The sequence below is a fragment of the Gopherus flavomarginatus genome, chromosome 5 (assembly GCF_025201925.1).
Source record: "Gopherus flavomarginatus isolate rGopFla2 chromosome 5, rGopFla2.mat.asm, whole genome shotgun sequence".
In the NCBI taxonomy this organism is placed as follows: domain Eukaryota; kingdom Metazoa; phylum Chordata; order Testudines; family Testudinidae; genus Gopherus; species Gopherus flavomarginatus.
The window spans coordinates 52,196,792-52,220,399 of NC_066621.1; the positions used below are offsets into that span (position 1 = coordinate 52,196,792).

Consider the following 23,608-nt stretch of genomic DNA (forward strand, 5'->3'; position numbering starts at 1 on the left):
CCAAAGCCCTTGGCCTTAAGTTTTGACCCCACCAGGCTTATTGAAATTGACCTCCTCTTGGTCCCCCACCCAGGGTAGTGGGGTTCAGGCAGGCTCAGGCTTCAGTCCCCCCTCCGGGGGTCTTGTAGTAATTTTTGTTGTCAGAAGGGGTCACGGTGCAATGAAGTTTGAGAACCCTGGTTTTGATCCTAGAATTTACAGAAGCTGCATGTTGACTGGGGTATCAGAGAGCTGCTCCTGCTTGAATCCACACACTGAGTCTGAGATGTCTCTTATCACAAAGCCACTTTGAGCTCCTGGACTGGTTCCAGTTGGTTTCTGAAACAGAAAAGAGAAGGGATTGCTCCAGGGCACAGATTTTTTTAGAGCCGGTGGATGATGTCATGTATCTGTGGGGCGAGGGCGCCCTCTGATGTCCAAAGAACCTTAAAGGGGATTCTCCTCATTTGCTGCTCTTAGTAGCAGTGCAGAGTAAAGAGAGAACATTGTAATAATTCACCTGTGAGTCTCTATTACAATCCTGACTTTCTCTTCAGACCCCACCTAGGGACAATCAGTTTCACTTTCCTCTCTCTTTCAGGTGGCGCCAGGTTTGTCTTTGGACACGTTTAAATGCAGCCATTTTTATTTGACCAGCACATCTAGAAAGCAGGAGAGACTTAGAGGTGGAATTCTGGATGCAAATTATATTAGCTGTGCTGCAATAAGTTACCCTTTCCCAGTGTGACAGTGGCACTGTATCAGCTGGTTGTCAAGAACAGCAAAGGGATACATTTGCTTCACAATATTTCCAACGCATGCCAAAAGTTAGTCTCAGAAACTTGGCAGGCTTCCAGTGTATATCCCATCTCTATTCATTCACAGTCAGTGTTCCTCCTGCATATTAAAATTCTGGAGAGTCTCCTTGGCTTATACTCTTCTTCCACTCCCCTGTACAATTCCCACTGGTGTCAGCATGTAACTACTGGAGGATATCCTTAGAGCTCATCAGAGGAGTACGTGGATACACTGTACGTATTGAAGAGGTAGAATTGTATTTCCATGGTCCCGTGGGAGTTGGAAGGGTCACCCTCTTAAGCATGTAACAAGGAGCCATTTCTAAGCTAGGGGGAGACAAATAAGCCGGATAATATTTTAATGACCTGTGCTTCAAAAGCAGTTTGAATTTTCTTCAGACTCTGCAAGCACATTCCCTTTTGCTTGCGGAGCAAGTCTGGCAATTTTCAGGCCAAGCCATGTACCAAGCTAAAATTTGGGGTGTGGGGTGGTAAAATGGGGTTTTATAATGAAATCTGGTTAAAACCTTAACTGGGATAAGCCTCTCCACAATACATTCTGTTATATATACTTCTCACGGTTCCCTCCCTACTCTGAACTCTGGGGTACAGATGTGGGGACCCACATGGAAGACCCTCTAAGCTTATTTCTACCAGTTTAGATTAAAAACTTCCCCAAGGCACACATCCTTCCTTGTCCTTGGATGGGTATTGCTGCCGCCACCAAGTGAGTTAGACAACAATTTAGGAAAAGGACCACTTGAAGTTCCTGTTTCCCTAAAATATCCCCCCTTCACCCCCTCTTCCTGAGGAGGCTTGAGAATAATATATCAACCAAATAGGTTAACAGGGTGAGCACAGACCAGACCCTTGGGTTTTTAGGACACTAAAAACCAGTCAGATTCTTAAAAAAACAGAACTTTATAATAAAGAAAAAAGTAAAAGAAGCACCTCTGTAAAATCAGGATGGAAAGTAATTTTACAGAGTAATAAGATTCAAAACAGAGAGGATTCCCCTCTAGGAAAAACTTTAAAGTTACAGAAAAAGAGGAATAAACCTCCCTCTTAGCATAGGGACAATTCACAAGCTAAAACAAAAGATAATCTAACACGTTTCCTTCATATTACTTACAATTTGTAATCTTAGATGCTTAGTTCAGGTATGGCTTTGGGAGATGTATTTTCCCTGCCCGGATTCCTTGCTGACCTGGAGAAAACCCAAAGAGAGACAAAACAAAAACCTTCCCCCACAGGTTTGAAAGTATCTTCTTTCTCCTTTGGTCCTTCTGGTCAGGTGCCAACTAGGTTAATTGAACTGATTAACCCCTTACAGGTAAGGGGATTCTTACCTGTAGGTAAGGCCAAAAGGGATTTTATATTACTGCATACATAAAGATTGTTACCCTTCCTTTTATGTTTATGACAATACTGTACATGCATTGGTCTATTACACACTACAAACTCCAGTATCTGTCTATTCTGGGAACAGAAACCATGCTGTGTATGTGAGACATCATGTAAGCTGAGCAATTATACCTGCCATCTAAAACAACAACAGTTTTTTAATAAGCCATCTCAAGGGGTTTCCAACTGGTTCTAAGAAAAGTGAAATCACCATATTGCTAGTTAAAACAGAGAGAGAGAGAGAGAGAGGATACTATGAAGCCACAAATAATACTATATTAAACTAATGCAATGAGTCACTGTTTTAAACCCACAAATATTATTTCTGTCTGTCTGTCACACATCTGGGATTAGGCGAAGACTTAAAGGGCTCCGTTTTGAGGTCCTTGGGCCCTATTCAGAAGTGCTGGTGAATGTAACCCGGATGAGGCATGTATATGTAATACCTCTCAAGTAGGCAGTGGAATCCAGGAGAAACCTAAGGCTTTGTCTGCACTGGGAAAATGTTAGACAAATGTACATTTTCTTCTGCTGTGGCCCATATTACACATCTTCCCAGCTGTTGTGCCATTTTCTGCACAGCCTCTTGCCAATGTAAATTTCATGGCATGCTAACTCCAGGTTTTTAGCCCCTGGACTTCAAATGGGGTTTTTGCCAGAGTCAGAACTACAGGATCAGGCACAAAGCTGTAATTTCCCTTCATGCAGACATGAGATGAAAGGCACACATTCTTGCCACTCTCCTATACAGCCAGGATTGCAGATGCCCTTCTGTTCCACAGGGAGCAGTTTCCCCCACACAAACATACAGGACCTTTTATTCATCTTCTGCAAGTAGTCCCACTGATTCACTTGAGGCAGTTTGAGGAGAAAGGCACTGCTCAGTGTGAACAAGGGTAACAGAATCTGGACTAGAGTGGACTGTAACACACACATTAGTCCTTTATAAAGAGAGAGACACCTCCCACTGATTCTCTCTCTCTCTCTCTCTCTCTCTCTCGCACATGCACATGCACACACACAATAGCAGATTAAGAATTTTAAGATGACATAGTAGAAAGAGCTTTAGCACAAACTTCTGCTTTCCTGGATCCTTTATTTTGTCATTCAGCATTACTGCACTGAATGTTTTTTAAATAAAACTAAAAGCAAAGATGACTCCATTGAAGTCAATGGCAAAACTCCCAAAACGTCAATGGGGCCAGGACTCCACCCTAGGATCTTTAGGAAACTTTGGATCTGGATCCAGATCTTTCAGATTGGGTGGTTCTTTAAATGAAAATAAGATAACTGGTCATTCTTGGTACGCTGGAGCCATGATATAAAACAGCTGAGGTAATTTAAACTGATAGTTGCCTACTCAAAGTGAGTTCTAGTTTGAAAATGATTGTGTAAAAAATAACATCCTGAGGTTCTATGTTTATTGTGATTTCCGGATCAAATGTGGTCAGTTTGAAAATATAACTAAATATTTTTCTAACTGCCAGCCCTGCAAACATAAGCTGGATTCTTTCTTTTTATTGCATCATCAACATTAAGCAAAAATTCTGCACGTCAAATCTGTGCAGCCCTGCTGTCTTCATACTATGTTCCCAATGTCACCTGAGCTGTCAGTGGGTTGGCATGTGTGTTACTGATTGGAATTTAGCAAGCAATTATATTGTTAACGCACAGGAAGGAAAAGAGTTCAGCTCATTTTCATGGTTGTACTGGTTCTGCTGGGCTAACAGGAGTGAAAATTCCTAAAACCTTATTTTTGTCTTTAAACTCCGCAGCTGAGAATCTGAACAGATGCAAGGAGCTGATCTGTTGAGTAAGGTGGTGTCATTTTTGCAGTGTAACTGTCCAGAACAGAGTCATACTTTAAAAGGTTGGTAGTGTTTACATTTGAGCTCCCTCTTTTAGGCAGCTTAATGAAGCCAATTCTATTGCTATCCTGAAGGCTGTCGGAAAAGTGAGCTACATTAACACTCCTTGCACAGTACTGTTTGCATGCAGCACTCTTTTTGTAGTTAAGGTATTTGCAAAAGTTGTAGGTCCAGACCTGGCTGTTGTGGGGTTATTTGTAAATAGCTAGCACAGTTTGCTAGCACTGGACTTTGCAGGACTTGTTTAATTTCTGGGAAGTATATATTACACTACATTTTGATTTTTATGTCTTTAATACAAAGATTTGTGTTTGTCCCAGAAGAGGAATGGCTGAATTGGAGATTTAAATGACAACTTTGCAGTATCTGTGTTATTTCCACCCTGTCCATGGTGGAAAAAAGTAAGTAAATGCCAAGATGTACTGAAACTTACAAGTTCAGCCCTAGCATATGTATGTGCCACTCCATTATACCAGCCTAGAATGTGGCCCTGGGAGTTTCCTTGAATTAGGCATTAGTAACAGTAAAATCCTTCCATAAACACATATCATAGTAAAAAGCAATTGGCACATCTCCGATATAACCAATATTCAGAGTTACAAGCCCTTTCAGTTGCCGTAGCCAACTTTATTTGGGGCTAACAAATCTTTCTGCTCAGATCTTTTTAAAAGTCCTCTTTTGTGTGTGTTCTTCCTACAACACAAATGTTTAAATGCTTTTATAACCCATAGTAAGTGGATGTGGGTGTCTCTTACCCTTTCTAGAGCATGCGTGGGCAATCTACGGCCTGCGGGCCAGATCCGGCCCACCAGTCCATTTAATCTGGCCCTCAAGCTCTCGCTGGGGAGCAGGGTCTGGGGCTTGCCCCACTCCCATGCTCCAGCCGGGGAGCAGGCTCGGGGGCCGCTCCGTGTGTGCGTGCCGTGGCTGCGCACGGCTCCAGGAAGCAGCAGCATGTTCCCCCTCCAGCTCCTACATGTATGGGCAGGCAGGGGGATCCATATGCTGCCTCCAACCCAAGCACCACCCCCGCAGTTCCCATTGGCTGGGAACTGCAGCCAATGGGAGCTGCAGGGGCAGCACCTGTGGACGGGGCAGCGTGCAGAGCCGCCTAGCCGCACCTCTGTGTAGGACCTGGAGGTGGGACATGCCGCTGCTTCCGGGAGCTGCTTGAAGTAAACGCTACCTGGAGCCTGCACCCCGAACCCCTCCTGTGCCCCAACTCCCTGCCCCAGCCCTGATCCCCCTCCCGGCCTCTGAACCTCTTGATCCCAGCCCAGAACACCCCCCTGCACCCCAAACCCCTCATCCCCAGCCCCACCCCAGAGCCTGCACCCCAGCTGGAGCCCTCATACCCCCTGATGCCCCAATCCCATGCCCCAGCCCAGAGCCCCCTCCCACACTCTGAATCCCTCACTCCCAGCCTGGAGCACCCTCCTAGACCCCAAGCCCTTCATCCCTAGCCCCAAGCCAGAGCCTGCACCACCAGCGCCCCTTCCGCACCCCAGTCTCCTTCCCCAGCCTGGACCTCCCTCCTGCACCCTGAACTCCTCATTGCTGGCCCCACCTCAGAGCCCACACCCCCAACCAGACTTCTCTCCCCCTCCTGCACCAACCCCAATTTCGTGAGCGTTCATGGCCTGCCATACAATTTCCATACCCAGATGTGGCCCTCAGTCCAAAAAAAGTTTGCCCATCCCTGCTCTTGAGACTGGTCCACATAAGCAGTTAATGAGTCTACTAAAGCCTCTGACTAAGGGAATTAATCCTTTAGTTCAAAAGAGTGGAGAAAGAGGCAAAATTCACTCATCATAAAAGGGTTTTTGGAAGGCCCCAGTGGCTGTTCTGCAGTATGGATGGGATATGTGCTGTGGATCTGGCATGCAGGGGAACTCTATAGCGGGATTTGTATAAGTCAGGCCAAAAGCATCCCTGTTTCAGGGCATGTAGAATTGACTATTCCAGCCCCTGAGCTGGACTAAGGGTGGTGACCACAGAAGGATTGCATAGCTGACCCTGGTAGGTTGGAGGACTGGGTTCCATTGTCCCCAGCCCCTGACTAAGCTCCCTTACACAGGGCCCATTTATTCAGGCTTTATGCAGGGGAGTTAATGTCACCCCAAGGTGACCTTGGATGCACAAGGTTGTACAGCAACACATTTTGCGTTCTTTAATGACTTTTTTCAGAAACATATTATCAAAAACATTGAGGATACTTCCATAGTTTGTGCTCTGCATAGAGTATTTGGACCATTAACTGACAGAGAAATTCTTGTTTATATTGTTTTGCTGGTGGTCTCTTAAATGCTTGACTGTTATGAAATCAAGCAATTGTTTGATTCTGATACAGGAAAATATTTTGGTAAACACGGGAGGCTCAAGACTGGCAGAAAATGTCTCAGACTCCCATTGTTTGCAAAATGAAGTGTGTGCAGAGAAAATCTACAGCATTCCTGCAGCAAACCACAACAAGGGGCTTCATACAGCCCAGTTCATTTACAATTCTCTTATAAATGATCATAATGGTTTAAATGCTGTTTAAATGATAAACAGCTTTTGCATTCCAGAAATTGCTACAATTCCAGAGAGGGGCTGTATAATATTAGTCCAATGAAATATTTGTATATTGAAGGAAAATTTTTTAGGTTTTATTTTTATTACAGATCAGCTTTAGTCACAAAATACATACATCTTACACTTCTTTAAGACTTCGATCATAAAAACTGGGCTTTCAGTATGTTGTGTGTGTATTCCAGACCCCATGGCTTCAACCAGCGTCTAGCTGAGATTGGGGTATGGATGAGAGTGAACTGGCTGAAGCTCAACCCAGCAAGACTGAGGGGCTGGGGAAAGCAGCCAGAGGAGATAGCAGTCCCATTGATTGAAAGAGTACATTAGTTACTAGTGGTTGCAGTTCATGGGGATTTTAAACCCCCTGCCCCAGCTGCTGTTTGACCATATTTAGCAGTAACTCAGTCAGATTTTGGCATCAGTGACTAGCTAGGAGGCTGCAACATTCCCTTTCAAATGAGGACTTTGCCACTGTTATCTGTGCTTTTGTTAACTCTCGATTAGACTACGACAATGTGGTCTACAGGGGGCTACGCCTTGAAACCATTTGGACACCAAAAGTGGTGCAGACCACAGTGGGTCGTTTATTGAATGAGTCATTTAACTGAGAGCATTTGAGACCAATGCTCCATGATCTGCACTGACCTCCCATCAGACTCATGGTGGAGTTTATGATCTATAAAGCCCTAAATGGCCTATGATCAACCTACCTGAGACCGTACAGGCAAATGCTTCTGTATGATGCTACACACATGAGTAGACCCATGTTAATTTACACACATACATAAACATGTACAGGATCAGGACTATAAATAGAAGAGAGAACAGTTAAATAGGGTAGAGACCAACACATTTAAATCTGGAGTAAGAAAATGAAGTAACCCCATTTCACACCAGAGCAAATGAGAGCAATATCTGGCATAGTATGCAAAACAGAAACACTGAGCTAATTATTTTGTTGGCATCTAATTAAAGCTACCTAATCCTCCTATTAAAAGATACATACATCTTAGATTCAAACCCCTTTTAAAGCTAATTAAGTAGTTTCATCTTGTACTACTTGTTTGTGTGATTTATTTTGTTTGTTTCGCAGAGAGAAACAAGGTTACATAGAATATATAAGGCTTGGCAGGACTCAAACACATCAATGGCTATCCACAGCAGCTAATGAAGTTCCCTGGTGTCACGACCCTTCATGCCACTCCCTCTCTGACTTCAGCAGCTGAGCAAGTGAGATTGCCTCCATGCAATAGTCTTCTCACTTAAAAATCTTTGTGCACAGGCATTGATGCATCATAGAAAGAAAGTCCAGTGGCAATGGACATGTGTGGTGAAGTGACTGGTGTAGATGAACACTGACTCAAATTCACAAACTTATATGCAGATGACCTGGGACTCTGGTCATTCATCTTGACTCCCAGGTAGTAAGGATATTCAGCAAACCCCAAGTGATTGATCAGCCATTTTTCAGAACAGCACAATTCACCTAGAAAAGCAATGGGCTAGAGAAGGTGGCCAAAATATTGCCATCCCAACTATAATCTGGCCAATTTACCTTGCTGTTAATCATTCACACAAGTTGTCTTGCTAAGAAAAATGAGTCTCATTGTGGTGACATGGAACATAAGGACCCTAGGGGACACAGATAACACATCAAGACCTGCAAGATGTACAGCATTAATTGCAAGGGAATGTGCAAGGTACAGAATCAATATAGCTGCCTCCAGCAAAACCAGACTTGCACATGGAGGCTCCATAAAGGAACTAGGAGGTGGCTATAACTGCCTTTTGGAAAGGGAAACCAGCATAGGAAAACCAGATTTATGGCAGTAGTTAAGCTATTGGAAACAGCCTCCTGAATCACTGAAAGACTTATCTGTGGGCAAAATGAATACCTAATGTCTCTACGAATTCCCACTGGAAAATTACAGTTTGTGATTCTGTCAGTTCTTATGCTTCAATCACAAACAGTATGGAAGAAACAAAGAATAGTTCTGTTCTGATTGAATGACATAATCAAATCTATACCCAGTGAAGACAAGCTCATACTTCTGGCAGACTTTAACAGCAGAATTGGAAAAGACCATGAGGTGTGGAGTGGTGTAATAATGACCAATGGAGTCGGAAGAATGACCAGCAATGGTCTCCTTCCACTACAGCAAACTACCAACCCAAGCTTTGGGCAAACCAACAAATATAAAATCTCTTGGATGTATCCAAGATCCAGCATAGTCACTTGATTGACTCTGTCATTATACAGCAAAGGGTCGTCAGAGACATGAAGATCACAAAAGCAATGTGAGGGGCAAACTGTTGGACTGATCACAGGATGATCAGAGCCATTTTTAATTTACATGCTGTTTCCCCTTAGTGAAACAGTGCTGAACACATTACATTAAAATTGAATATAGTAAAGCTGAGGCATCCATTTTTTCAATAAAACTGGAGGGAAAACTTAGGAAAAATTTGACAGCATTACATCATCACCCAGTAACATACTCAAAAATAGGAATATATTCATATCAGCCACCCTTCAAGCCTCAGTAGAAATGCTAGGCAAAAATCAAAGATAGCACCAGGACTAGTTTGATGAAAATGACGATGAAATAAAAAAAAATCCTCAAGGAAAAGAATGACGTGTATGTCTTGGGAAAATGACAAAGAATCAACATCAAAAATAAATCCAACTACCTGCAAGCACAGGCTCAGAGATGGCTTTGTGTCCTATAGGATAATTGGTGGGAAACAAAAGCAGAAGAAATACAGCATCACACTGCTAATGATACAAAGATGTTTTATGATTCCCTGTAGGCTGTTTATGGTCAATCAAAATTGGGACAAGCTCCACTGAAGAGTTCGAGTGCATCTAAATCAATGAAAAGAGAGGCACCACTGAAAGCACTTTACTGAGCTCCTTAACCACTCCTCTATTGTCAGCTCACAGGTGCTAGATGAGGAATCGACCCAGCACCCCATATGAAGAAATCACTCAGCCAGCTATCACCGAGGAAGTGCAAAAAGCTATCAAACAAATTGTCAGGTAAATTTCAGCACACCAGCTGAAATCTTTAAACTTTCAAGTCCCAAAACTCTGTTATCTACATGAAATATTTAAGGACATCTGAGAAGCCAAGGAAATTCCACAGGACTTCAAAGATGCAATCATAGTTATACTATACAAAAATAAAAGCAACAAATCTGACCATGGTACCTACCAGGGTGTCTCCCTGTTATCTATATAGGTGGTAAAATCCTTGCCTATATTTTGCTCAGTTGGTTTGTCAAAATGGTATCAGAGCAATTTCTACCAGAAATCCAGTGTGGATTTAGATCAGGTCAGAGTCACACAAATGATTTTTATTGTGAGACAGATTCAGGAAAAATGTATTGAACGAAACATGGACCTGTATCCTGTCTTTGTTAGTCTAAAAAACAATATGTTTAGCATTGTGCTAAGAAATGGCTTCTGGAAAATTCTTGAAAAGTTAGGTTGCCCCACCAAATTTGATAACATCATATGTTAATTCCACAAAGATATGACTGGTAAAGTACTCTCAGATGGTGCCCTTGTTAAACCATTTCTCATACCTAATGGGGTAAAACAAGGCTGTGGACTGGCGCTGGCCCTTTTTGGTCTCTTCTTTGCAGCTATTCTGAATTATGCAATGGACAACCTTCCAAAAGTTATCTACATAAGGTACAGAACTGATGGAAAACTCTTCAGTCTCCAAAGGTTTATTGCGAAGACAAAAGTTTTTGAGGAACTCATATGAAAAACCCTTTTGCAGATGATTGTGGTCATAGTGAAAGTGACTTACCGCTTGTCTTTGACAGATTCTCAGAGACAACTAAACAGTTTGGACTCTCACCATCAGCCTGGAAAAAAACTGTGAGGCCCTTTTCCAGCCAGGTTCATCAATCTTTACTACTGAGCCAAACATCACCATTGATGGTATAGAAGAACTAAAGAGCATCCATCACTTAGCATATCTTGGCAGTACCATCTAAAATGATAGTTCCCTGACCTTGGCTCAAGAAATATCAAATTGAATACAAGAAGTAAGTCAGCCTTTGGAAGTCTCCACCATAGGATACTCAACCAGCACACCATCAACCGGTAACAAAACTGATCCATGTACTATGCAGCAGTGATAACATCCTTTTCATATGTGGATGGTTTACCATAGACATATTAAGCGACTTGAAATTTTTCACATGCATTGTGACTGCTCTGTTCTAAGGGTCCACTGGCAAGACAAAATCTCACAAATTAACAAAACCAGCCAGCATCGAGGCAATAATCTTCAAAGATAAACTTAGATGGACAAGTCATGTTATCAGAATGGGTGATAGATTCCTGAAAAAAGTTGTCTATGACGAGTTGAAAATCAGAAAGCACTAAGAGATGGTCAACAAAAAAAAAAATCAGACACCACAAGCCAAATTGCATCTATTGCAGCATAAATATTGATAACTTTGAAGACACAGCCAAGGACAGGCCGGAATGAAGAGCAACTATCAGTAAAGGCTGGAAACACTTTGAGGACAACAGACACAAAGAACTGATTGGAAAAAGGACCAAGCACCATCCCAAGTCTTCAATGGGAACCTGCACATTCCTATGTGACATCTGTTCACGATCTTGCTCTTCACAGATTGAACTATATACAACCACATGAGAACACACGTGATGCCATGATATCATTGTTGAATATGACAACAGCCATGCTTGGTGATTTTTGTTTCTCGCTGCAGTTGAGATTGTACCAAATGTCATTATTGAAAATGGATTCCAAAGTATTTTGATACTTGGCCAGATACATCAGGCCAAGCACAGGTCTCATATACGCCAATGCAACACTAGGGCCAGAGGCCCTGCAACGTTTTCTCCTGCTGAGTTCCTTACCTAGCAAGTTGTCCCATTGATTACAATTGAACTATGCGCAGAATAAGTTATAAGTAAGGGTATCAGAATCTGGCCCTTGTGAAGTCCTGCTGAAGCCAGTGAGGTCACACTGATGTAAAGCAGATTGATACTTATTCTGTGTGATCCAATTCATGGCTGGCATAACCCCGTTCAATTAAAGAATGAATTCAGGCCATTTATACTGTTCCAAATAATTTATGCAAATTCTAGGACAACTATCATGATCTCTTGACCCTTAAGTATATCAAGATGCCAATTTTAAGCATGCAAAAATGTTATATTTCAACTGCATTTATTCAGAAGATTACTAGAAAGGAAGGATGGTCTTTTGGTTAGGCTTTGAACTGGGACTTGGAAGAAGATCTGAGTTCACTTCCCAGCTGAGCTACAGACTTCATGTGTCAGCTTGGGCAAGTCACAAAATCCTTAGTTCCCCATCTGTAAAATGAGAGTGACAGTCCTTCCTTTTTCCCATCCTTTGGTCTTGTCTAGATTGTAAACTCTTTTTGGGATGGGTACTCTCTCTCACAATGTGTTTTGTTCAGCACCCAATGGAGCCCCAGTCTCAGATTGGGTTTTTTTGGGGTTCTCCCAGTAAAATGTTAATAATAATCAGTCATAGCTGAGACACAATGTGATTTGCAGTTTAATATGCAACGTAACAAAGGACTTACTGAAAGAATGAACCATAGTCTTTTCCATTTTACAAAAAATGTGCAAGGCAGAGTAAGCACACCAGTATTGTATAAGAACAAATTATAAATAATTGCTCTTTGCAATTGAATACCCACATAGAAAGAGCCAAAAGAAATCTGCAGCCACTGGGAGTCTGATTGATTTAATTGCCGATTTGGACTGTATCTGTAGTTTTTTATGAAAATCCCTAAAGCCTATGTTTTTTTGTAAACTAAACATGGATTTTCTGCTGGCCATGTGAGTTCTTTTTCCATTCATTAGTGAGCTGCTTTTTTTTTTTTAACACAATTAGACAAAGGAATAAATCAGTCAACAAACATGGGACATAATTCTGGCAATATCTAACCATATACCCTCTTGTTTGCTTAACTATATAAATCTTTCACCAGATTACAAATGAGACCTTTTCAGTAAAAAATGGAGGCACTAATTTAAAGTGTTGAGTAACAAGAGCTCACTCTCACAGCATTCTTGGATGCTTGTTAGGAGAAAGTTTTTTGATGACGAAGCTGTCTGTACTCTGTCCCCAGAGAGAAATGCAGAGGACCATTTCCTTTCTGCTGCTATTCTTAGGATGTATCAGACTAGGCGAGAGTTCATGGCTTTGGAGGACCCCAGAGTCAAATACCTCCTTTTAGTGGTTAACATCATTACAGCAGTTTAGCTTGAATGAGTTTGTTTTGGGATCTTTCTCCCTCTTGTCCCTTCCTGGGTGCTATCACAAGGGATTTAAGGAGGTAGAATCTTGAGGATAAGTAACAATATAATTGTCTTCCTGAAATCTTTTTACATCTAAACTGTAGATTTGACAGTGTTTAAGCAATATACTAATATAATAGTTCCTTGACTATTAGTCCTTGCTCTATTTTGAGGTTTTAAATGGTGCAGGGACAGGACAGCCAAAAGGGGAAAATGGCTTTTAAGCTATTTTCACATTCCATGTATTGCCTGTATTTAGTGGTCCATCAGCCTTTTTTTCTGGCCCTCTGCAGAGGGGGGTGGATTTCACCCAACCTGCTCAGTGATGCTAGAGATAAGGTTGAATAGTTCCTATACATGTTCAATTGAAAAAGGAACCTTAAACTAATTATTAAAAAATTGCTATCTACAGCTGAACAGTGGGGACTGTTTATAGATTCTTCACAATTAATTTATTTAAGAATCTAAAGACACCCCCCCCCGACCTTTTCTAAACTAACATTTGATTTCCAAGCAGTAGCTTTGCTGTGGACAGATTCCCATACCCGCAATACACTCTTTTAAAAGCCTTGATTCTCACAACCAGAGACTTCAGTGGGAATTCTGCCTGAATAATAAAAAGGGTCATTAAGCTGTGAAAACTCTTGTTTTGAAGATGTGCTCTGCTTTCCCACTCTTCGTGTTCTTCCAGCAATTGCCAGGTAAACAAACATCAGGGAGGTGGCATTAGATAGACAAGTCATTCATCAACACTGTAACATGCATCTTAGATCACTTTAATCAGTGAATACAATGAAGGATGGCAGTCAGCACAATCAGCATAGTATTCACAACAGATTTGTCTCCTGTCTTCTCCTTCCCTCCACCTTCACCTTCTCAACCCATCCCACCCTCTGTAGTGTATCTGATCTAAACTAAGAAGTCCTTTTCCATTTGCTCTAGCAGTCCATTTATTCCTGCTTTTTAAATGAATGAGTTTTCATTTTTTTAGGGCTGTTGATTAACCACAGTTAACTTACGCGATTAACTCAAAAAATTAATTGCAATTTAAAACATTAATTACACAATCGCATGGTTAATAATAGAATACTACTTATTTAAATATTTTTTGATGTTTTCTACATTGTCAAATTGATTTCAATTGCAACACAGAATACAAAGTGTACAATGCTAACTTTATATTATTTTTATTACAAATATTTGCATTGTAAAAATGATAAAAGAAATAGTATTTTTCAATTCACCTCATACAAGTACTGTAGTGCAGTTTCTATCGTGAAAGTGTAACTTGTAAGTGTAACAAATGTAGCTTTTTTTGTTACATAACTGCACTCCAGAACAAAACAACGTAAAACTTTAGTGCCTACAAGTTCAGCCAATCGCTAAGACAAATAAATTTTACATTCATAGAAGATAATGCTGCCTGCTTCTTATTTACAATGTCACCTAAAAGTGAGAACAGGTGTTTGCATGGCACTTTTGTAGCAAGCGTTGCAAGGTGTTTAGCCAGATATGATAAACATTTGTATGCCCCTTCGTGCTTCAGCCACCATTCCGGAGAACATGCTTCCATGCTCAGGGCAGCAGGTTTGTAGACATTTTGGTGGTGCCCAAAATGCCCAGAGCCCGCGCCCCCCAAATTCCACCCCCCCACCCGCCTAAGGGTCTGGGAAGGATTTTGGGTTGGGGGAGAAGGTCTTGGGTGCAGGCCCTGGGCTGGGGCTGGGGATTGGGGTGCAGGATGGGTGAGAGGTTGGGCTCTGGGAGGGAGTTTTGGTGGAGGAGGGGATCTGGAGTGCAGGCTCTGGGAGGGCTTTTGGTGTGGGAGGGGGTGCAGGCTCTGGGAGGGAGTTTGGGGGCTGGAGTGGCGTTTGGGAAAGGGGTGGAGGTGCAGGCTCATGGAGGGGTGCGGCACTTACCTGGGGCTCCTAGGCAGAGTGGGCTAGAGGGCCTCTGTGCTGCTGCCCCCAAAGCTTCCCTTTGGCCACAGGGACGCTTCGGGCAGGACACAGACCCATCTCACCCAGGAGCCAGCAGACACTTGGAGCGAGTAGGCAGGAAGCCTCTCAGCTCCCTTGCACTGCTGGTGGTGAGGGGAGGGGGGCTAGGCTGTTTTAAATGGCCCAGGGGACCGAGGGTGGGGGGGGGAAGCTCCTGGGGGCAGAAGGCAGGGCCGAGGGAGAGACCCGGCCTCAGACAGTGCTGGAACCTGGCCCATAGTGTCTAGGCACTAGGAATATTCTTGGTGTCTAGGCACCATGGGCCCATAGAACTCGCCGCCCATGTCCATGCTGCTGATGATTGTCCCCTGCTCTGTTTTACCCGCATTCTGCGATATATTTCATGTTATAGCAGTCTCGGATGATGACCCAGCACATATTTGATTTACAAGCACTGTCACTGCAGATTTGACAAAATGCAGAGAAGGTACCAATGTGAGATTTCTAAAAATAACTACAGCACTCAACTCAAGGTTTAAGAATCTAAAGTTCCGTCCAAAATCTGAGAGGGACGAGGTGTGGAGCATGCTTCCAGAAGTCTTAAAAGAGCCTCACTCAGATGCGGAAACTACAGAACTTGAACCACCAAAAAAGAAAATCAACCTTTTGCTAGTGGCATCTGACTCAGATGATGAAAGTGAACATGCATTGGTCCTCTTGCTTTGGATTGTTATTGAGCAGAACCCATCATGAGCATGGACGCATGTCCTCTGGAATGGGGTTTGAAGCATGAAGGAACATATGAATCTTTAGCACATCTGGCACGTAAATATCTTGCAACATCAGTTACAACAGTGCCATGTGAATGTCTGTTCTCACTTTCAGGTGACATTGTAAACAAGAAGCGGGCAGCATTATCTCCTACAAATATAACCAAACTTGTTTGTCTGAGTGATTGGCTGAAGTAGGACTGAGTGGACTTTAGGGTGACCAGACAGCAAGTGTGAAAAATTGGGTTGGGGGTAGGGAGTAATAGGAGCCTATATAAGAAAAAGACCCAAAAATCAGGACTGTCCCTATAAAACCAGGACATCTGGTCACCCTAGTGGACTTGTAGGCACTAAAGTTTTACATTGTTTTATTTTTAATGCAAATGTTTTTGTACATAATTTGACATTTGTAAATGGTGTTCTATTATTGTTTAACAGTGCGATTAATCATACGATTAATTTTTTTAATCGCATGATTGATCATGATTCATTTTTTGTAATTACTTGATAGCCCTAATTTTTTTGTAAAGTGTGACAAATTAGTTATCACATGCTATCAACAATTATCTAGTCTACTAACTCTAGCAAGGTGCTTTCAGATAAAACTGTTATGCTACTTCAATGCCAATTCTTCATTAATGTTACTACTACCAAGGATCAAAGAGTTAATTAACTAGATTTCCATTTTAAAGTGTCATTGGCTTCGGTGGAAGTTTACAGCTAGGTAACCAAGAGTAGAATTTGGCCCAATGGTACATCTGAGTCTGCAAGTTTCAGCCAAACATATTTTTCTCAAACTGCTGTTGGCTCTCAGCTACGTTGAGGAACCAGATTCACCACTGACATGTGTGTGTGCCAGGCTACTTGGACTTCAGTGGAATGGGGCTTTCTGATGCCAATGGTGAAGTCTGCACTTTGCCCATAAGTTCCACCAAAAAGTAGTAGTTCCAGGGTCAGGATTACAGCCACATAGAGAATGGGAAGAGAGATACTGAGGCTTTTTTGTCTCTGTTTTTTAAATGATTTAATCTCCCTCACTCCATCTTTTTAAATTAATACAATTAGTTTTTTTATGATTGAATATTGTCACGTGCAAAGAAGTTTGGGTTAAATATAACAGAGGTTCTGCTGACTTGAGCTACGTAATGGATCTAGTTGGCATGCACAATAGATGACCAGTGGTTTTGGATGGTGCATACCCATCATTCCAGACTTGGTAAGAAGAATTTTGCCCTGCAAACAAGTTAGTAATCATGCAGTGTGGCCCATTACCAGGGCATCTGATTTCAAAAGGGTAGCATTTTAAAAATAGGATGTAACATATAGGAAGCTGGAAATGTTAAGGTAGATAGGTTAATGAAACCTCAATCTTGAAAACGCTTACTGACTTCAATAGGGCTATTCGCAGGAAAGCATGTGTGTGTTTGCATTATCAGGGCGAAAAGCTTCACCACAAAAAATTCAGGTGAAAAAACAATTTCTCTTGTACTTAGTTAACTGTACTCCATGAAATTTCCTTGTGCAATTCGTGTTAACTCAAATGTTTAACACTGTTGGAACAAGCTACCAAGGGAAGTGGTGGATTCTCCATCCTTTTTTTTTTTGTATGGCTTGTGTTATAACAGGGTGTCGGTCAGACTAGATAATCATAATGGTACCTTCTGGCCTTAAGATCTATGAGAATGGGTCATCTCTGACTACGTTGAAGAAAGAGGAACCTTTTCTCCACAGTCAGCACCTACTAGGGTCTTCTTATAACAATGTTAATAATAAAGCAGCCTTTCCCAAGCCACTTTTTTGCCACTGGGGTGCTAGGAGCACTGTCTGATAATTCAGGGTAACAAGATTATGGAAGTACTGTCAGGGAATATAACAAAACCCACCCACATGAGACAAAAGTGGTGTGAGGTGCTACTGAAGAAAAAAGGGATGGAAGGAAAATGGCTTGCAAGACCATGTGTGTGTCTCTGTATGCGTGTTCATGCTCATAATAAAACCCAGAGCTGGCTGAAAGTGCTTGAATTAGTTTGGGGGGTTGTGGGTTTTTGTTTGTTGTTATTTCCTGTTGAAAAATGACCTAGTTTTAAAAAATAAGAATTGCAATGAAAAAATTCAGGCCGAAATACGGTTTTTTTTTGTTTAATGTTTATGAACCTCCATGTACCCCAACTCCCAGCCCTAAGCCCCCTGCCTGCACCTCACACCCCTCTTGTACCCCAACTCCCTTCCCTGAGCCCCCTGTTGCACCCCACATCCCTCCTGTACCCCAACCCCTGCCCTGAGCCCCCTCATACACCCCACACACCTCCTCTGCCTCAATCCCTTGCCTTGAGCCCCTTCCTGCACAGGGCACTCCCACCCGCACCCCCAACCTTTATGATGTTCGCCTTTAAAAATAAATAAATAAAATTCCCTGGGTGCACACCCTAATGAAATGTGCTGTGCATGCCTATGCTCTCAACCCCATATCTCTACCCCAAGATCTGCTCCCTCCTTTCCCCACTCATCTTTTCTCCTGTTTTCAGCAAAAACTGATTTTGCTGTTGCACTTCAGTAGGAGCTGGGTGTGCTTATTTAACTGGCATGGTGCTCAGGGCCTTCTCCATTAAGGAAGTGTAAGATTGTTATCTCTGCCATCTCCCTATTTGTAATGTACTCCCTGGGTGAAGTGTTCCATCTACTGACAAAGGCCATGGCTACACTTACAGTTTTGCAGTGCTGGTAGTTACAGCTGTGTTCGTACAGCTGTGTAGGGCCAGCGCTGCAGTGTGGCCACACTGACAGCTACCAGCGCTGCAGTGTGGCCACATTTACAGCACTTGCAGCGCTGTTGGGAGTGGTGCATTGTGGGCAGCTATCCCACAGAGCACCTCGTCCCATTTTGGCGCTGTGGCTTGTGGGAAGGGGAAGGAAGTGTGCGGGTCTTTCCACTTCCTGTTCCAACGCCTCGTGGTGCTTTGCTGCACATTCCGAGCAGTTTGGCGGCATTGTGAGTCTGCAGCACGATTTCTGAGATTTCTGTTACAAATGGAGCCTGAGCTGCTGAGGACCTTGCTGATGAATGTTGCCAGCACATCACGCATGGCAGTGGAGCTATTCCTTCAGCTGCAAAGTGACAGTGAGGAGTCAGACGATGATATTGAAACATCTGACGCTCAAGACACTCAATTGCTTGTGGCAGTAACAGACGTGCTCAGCACTGTGGAACGGCGCCTTTGGGCTTGGGAAACCAGCACTGAGTGGTGGGATCACATCTTCCTGCAAGCCTGGGATGACGAGCAGTGGCTGCAGAACTTTCGGATGAGAAAAGCCACTTTCATGGCACTGCGTGCTGAGCTCGCCCCTACCCTGCGGCGCAGGGACATGAGATTGAGAGCTGCTCTGCCAGTGGAGAAGCGGGTGGCTATTGCAATCTGGAAGCTGGCAACTCCAGACAGCTACCGATTGGTGGCGAACCAGTTTGGAGTGGGAAAGTCCACCGTTGGAATGGTGCTGATGCAAGTTTGCACAGCCATTAATTGCACCCTGCTAAGAAGAACTGTGACTCTGGGGAACGTGCAGGACATTATGGATGGCTTTGCAGAAATGGGTTTCCCTAACTGTGGAGGGGCAATAGATGGGACGCATATTCCTATTCTGTCACCACCCCACCTGGCATCAGAGTAGGTTAATCGCAAGGGGTATTTCTCCGTGGTTCTGCAAGCGCTTGTGGATCACCGTGGGCGTTTCACTGACATTTACTCAGGATGGCCTGGAAAGGTGCACGATGCACGCATCTTTCGGAACAGTGCCCTGTTCAGGAGGCTGAGGGCCGGGACTCTTTTTTCCCAGACCGCAAGATCACAGTAGGGGACGTTGAAATGCCCACTGTGATCCTTGGAGACCCCGCTTACCCCTTAATGCCATGGCTCATGAAACCGTATACAGGGAAGCTTGACAGGAGCAAGGACCGGTTCAACTACAGGCTGAGCCGGTGCAGAATGACTGTGGAGTGTGCTTTTGGCCGTTTGAAAGCCCGCTGGAGGTGTCTTTATGGGAAGCTAGATTTGGGGGAAAGCAGCATCTCCGCTGTTATATCCGCGTGCTGTACCCTCCATAATATTTGTGAAGGGAAGGGTGAAAGATTCAGTGAGGAATGGACCTCCGAGGTTCGACGCCTAGAGGATGAATTTGCACAGCCAGAGAGCAGGGCTACTAGGGAGGCCCAGGAAAGGGATTCAAGGATTAGGGATGCCTTAAGGGAGCAATTTGATGCTGAGAGCCAACAGTAATGTTTGGTGCCTTTGCTGTGCTTTGTTCTACCTTGGGGTACAATATTTACCACTTCCTGCAATAATAAAACGTATTGTAAAAGCCATAACATCCTTTATTCAAAGTACAGTACATAAAAGGCCATGGGGGTTAGGGTGGTGGACTGTACATTCAGAGGTTTGAATATGTCCTGTTTGGATTACTGTTCAATGTCTGCTGCACTTCAGGATTACTATGCTGCAGGGTAATGGGGGTGGAGTGCACAGGGTAAGAATTGTAGTTATCAGGGCTGGTAGGTGATCGTACAGGTGTTGGGGGCAGCTGGGGGTAATAAGAAACTGGCTGCTGGAGAAAGGTGTTTTGTGCAAATACTGGGGAACAAGAAAGAGAGCTTTGGGAGGGGTGTGGGTTACCACGGTACAGATCTGCCTGCATGGCTACGAGAGACTCGAAAGACTCAGTTTGGCGAGCCAGGAGGCTTATAATCTGCTTTGAGGTTTTTTTGGTAGCCAATTCCTTTCTTCTGCTTTCTGTTTACCTCCACTCATACATTTTCTCTCTCCATTCCTGCGTCTTCCTACTTTCTCTGTTGTAGTGAATCATAACTGCTTTGATCAATTCTTCTTTTGATTTTCGGGGATTTTTTCTCAAGTTCTGCAACCGACGTGAGGCCGGTGATCTGGCTGCATTAGTCAAGGTCACTAAAAAAAACATAGATAGAAACATGTAATACACAGAGGCTACATTGTTTATTATCACACAGTGAAGGAGTTTTTAGACTTTTTGTAGCATCCTTCCCACATACCTAACATAACACAGAGAGGCCAGGGAAGCGAAGGCATGGCGAGCAATGGGGTGAGTGTTTCTGCCCCGACTGCACCTGGGAGGGGGAATTGACCGATGGGTCACTGGGGTTTATCTGCACTGGGTACAGGAGGTAGCAGGTGTCCTGCACAGGGGATAGTAGTGAACAGGAAGGTGGCGAGCTGCTGGCGGGCGGGGGGGCGGTCCGCGTAACTGCCGGCCTGCTGGTGAGGGTGGGGGAAACGCACAGCTGTGCTGGCTGCCTGCTGGGAAGGGGGGGGGGAGACCGGAGGGCACCGCGGGGCTGGCTGCCTGCTGGGGGGGGGGGAGGAAGACCGGAGCGCACCGCGGGGCTGTTTACGTGCTGGGAACTGGTGGGGGGGAGACCGGAGGGCTCCGCGGGGCTGGGGGGGGACCGCGAACCTGGCGCCCTGCACTCAAGTATCCCTAAATTCTCAACAGGGTTTCCTACTGCCAGATATCTCACTGCTGCGTGTTACCTGGGAAGAGAGGGAGGGTCTTCTACAGCAATGTGGATTCCGCCCTGGCCCCTATGCAGCTAGCCTGTGTGCAGCCATGGTCCCCCCACCCCTCGCTGCACAGTGGATCGGACGAGTTAGCCTGACTGGAACAAGGACCACGGTGGCTCTCCCGATAAACTTGAGAAAGCACATTGCGCACGCTCTGGCTGCAACTTTTCAAGAGATTACCGAGGCAGATTACAGAGACGTGATAGAGCAAATCAATGGGCTATTCCACGTTTAGGCATGCATGCAGGCAGCCATAACCCAAACCCTCCTCTCCCAAAACATAAAAATCTGCTTACCCTGAGCACGCTCCTCAGCTTCTTCCTCACCAGCAACTTCCAGCTGCTGCGACTGGCTAGCCTCCTCCTGGCTTGAGAAGAGCTCCTGGCTGCATGCCTCCTGGGACTCCGGGGTGTCTCCCTCCATGCCAGTAGCCTCACTGTCGGCTTCCTCTACACCCTCCCCCACTTCTCCCTGCTCTGAACTCTCCATCGTGGTCCTTGGATTGGCAGTGGGGTCACACCCAAGTATGGCATCCAGCTCCTTGCAAAAAAGGCAGGTTGTGGGGGCAGCTCCTGAGTGGCGATTTCCCTCACGGGCTTTGCAGTAAGCACTCCTCAGCTCTTTTATTTTGACCCTGCACTGCAACGCGTCCCGTTCATGGCCCCTTCTCAGCAAGGACTGTGATATCTGCCCATAGATATCATAATTTCTCCTTCTGGAGCGCAGCTGTGCTTGCACAGCTTCCTCACCCCAAACACTGATGAGGTTCTGCAGCTCGGAAGTGTTCCATGCTGGGGCTCGTCTGGGGCGTGGAGGCATGGTCACTGATTGATTGAATGATTGATTGCACTCCACACCTGGCTGAGCAAACAGGAAGGGGATTTTTAAAATTCCCGGGGCATTTACAGCAGGGGTCAGCTGAGCCCAGGGCAGTGGAGTGTGCATGATTACCAGAGAGGCTTCTAAGGTATGCTGGGATACCTCCTTATACCCCGGAGGTCAATAAAAGCGCTGGTGGGTGTCCACACTTGCTGACCAGTGCTGGATCACCAGCGCTGGAATCGCTACACCCGAGGCTCAACCGGGTGTACAGCCAGCGCTGCAACCAGGGAGTTGCAGCGCTGGTCGTGCTTTGCAAGTGTGGCCACATCCTGAGTTGCAGCGCTGTAACCCCCTCACCGGCGCTGCAACTCTGTAGTGTAGCCATGGCCAAAGTGTTCTAGGAAAGATGGCTGTAATAGTGTTAGATATGGAGGCTCAGGGCAGGGTGGTCCCTTCCCTTGTAAAGCTACTGGAAAGAGAGCACAGACCATCTAGTCACGCGTCCTTGTGGGGCTGGAGGCTTCCCATTGGTAAAGTGGGAATGATCGCAATGAGCTACCTTAGCTGGAGATCTGTGGGAGATATCAGTGAAGATCCCATGGAACAGAGGCCATTCTGATACCTCTCAAAAAGCTGAACCCTGCTGGGCACATCCACACTGCCTCCTAGCGGAGGTGTGAAATCATACTGATAAGCAGTAGCTTTTGATGAATTTTGCATTGTAATTTACTCTAACTTCAAAGAGGAACATGCCAGACAGAGCAGCTGCTTCTCAACTCATTGGCTTATCCAAAATTAGCAGTTTTGAATCTGGGCCTCAGAGCTTAACTTTAGGCCGTGTACCCTTTTTAGAGTCTAGTCCCTTCGGTACATTGATCCACAGGCTAGACGTGAAAACTGGCCTCTCATCTCAGTTCCTTTCCTAGTGCCAGTAAACATCAGGTTAGGCCATGTACCCTTTTTAGAGTCTTGTCCCTTTGGTACATTGATCCACAGGCTAGACGTGAAAACTGGCCTCTCATCTCAGTTCCTTTCCTAGTGCCTGTAAACATCAGGTCAAGCCAAAGTGCACTTAGGGACATTGCATAGAGACTCCTTTTCACAATGCAGTATGGAGCACGGGGAGAAGTAGTGGGGTATGTGACCAAATTCCTTTGGGAGCCTTTACATAGGCTGTTTTCAGCTCCAATTTAAACATGCTGATCAATCAACTCACTGAAGATTTTTAAGTGCAGGTCAGTACTCCGTAAGCGTTAAGTAATTACATGTTCATTGTCTGGACTGGATTTCTGATTGTCTCAAAATCTCTAAGACAGAGTTTTGTTGTTAATTTTACTCTTATATTGAGTATTATAATTTGTTCACAGTCCCCTGTCCCTTCATACACCCAACCAGGAAGTTTTGTTTTATACTGTTTGCTGCTCTCTTCCAGGAAATTCAGCACCTGAAGAACCCATTCTTTCATGCGTACGTGAGTTGAATGTTTAGCACCAATCTTCCACAAAACCGTCAGCCTGTAAGTAAATTCATCCTCTTTGGTGACAAATGTG

General features: G+C 44.3%; 1 protein-coding gene across 13 annotated transcripts in view; it reads left to right on the forward strand.

Moving 5' to 3' along the window:
* The window catches only part of SLC22A18 (solute carrier family 22 member 18), a 224,632-nt gene that overhangs the window by 11,230 nt on the left and 189,794 nt on the right, over window positions 1-23,608 (forward strand). For 11 of the 13 annotated variants that reach the window (XR_007774503.1, XR_007774502.1, XM_050953712.1 and 8 more), the window contains exon 2: window positions 23,491-23,574. Coding sequence is in view for 11 of the 13 variants with exons in the window: in XM_050953712.1 (XP_050809669.1) it covers window positions 23,539-23,574 (36 nt within the window). In the remaining 2 variants the exon portion in view is untranslated. Of the gene's footprint in view, window positions 1-3,955; window positions 4,051-4,351; window positions 4,450-23,490; window positions 23,575-23,608 lie in introns of all 13 variants that reach the window. The other 2 variants (XM_050953709.1, XM_050953710.1) reach the window with 2 other exon arrangements.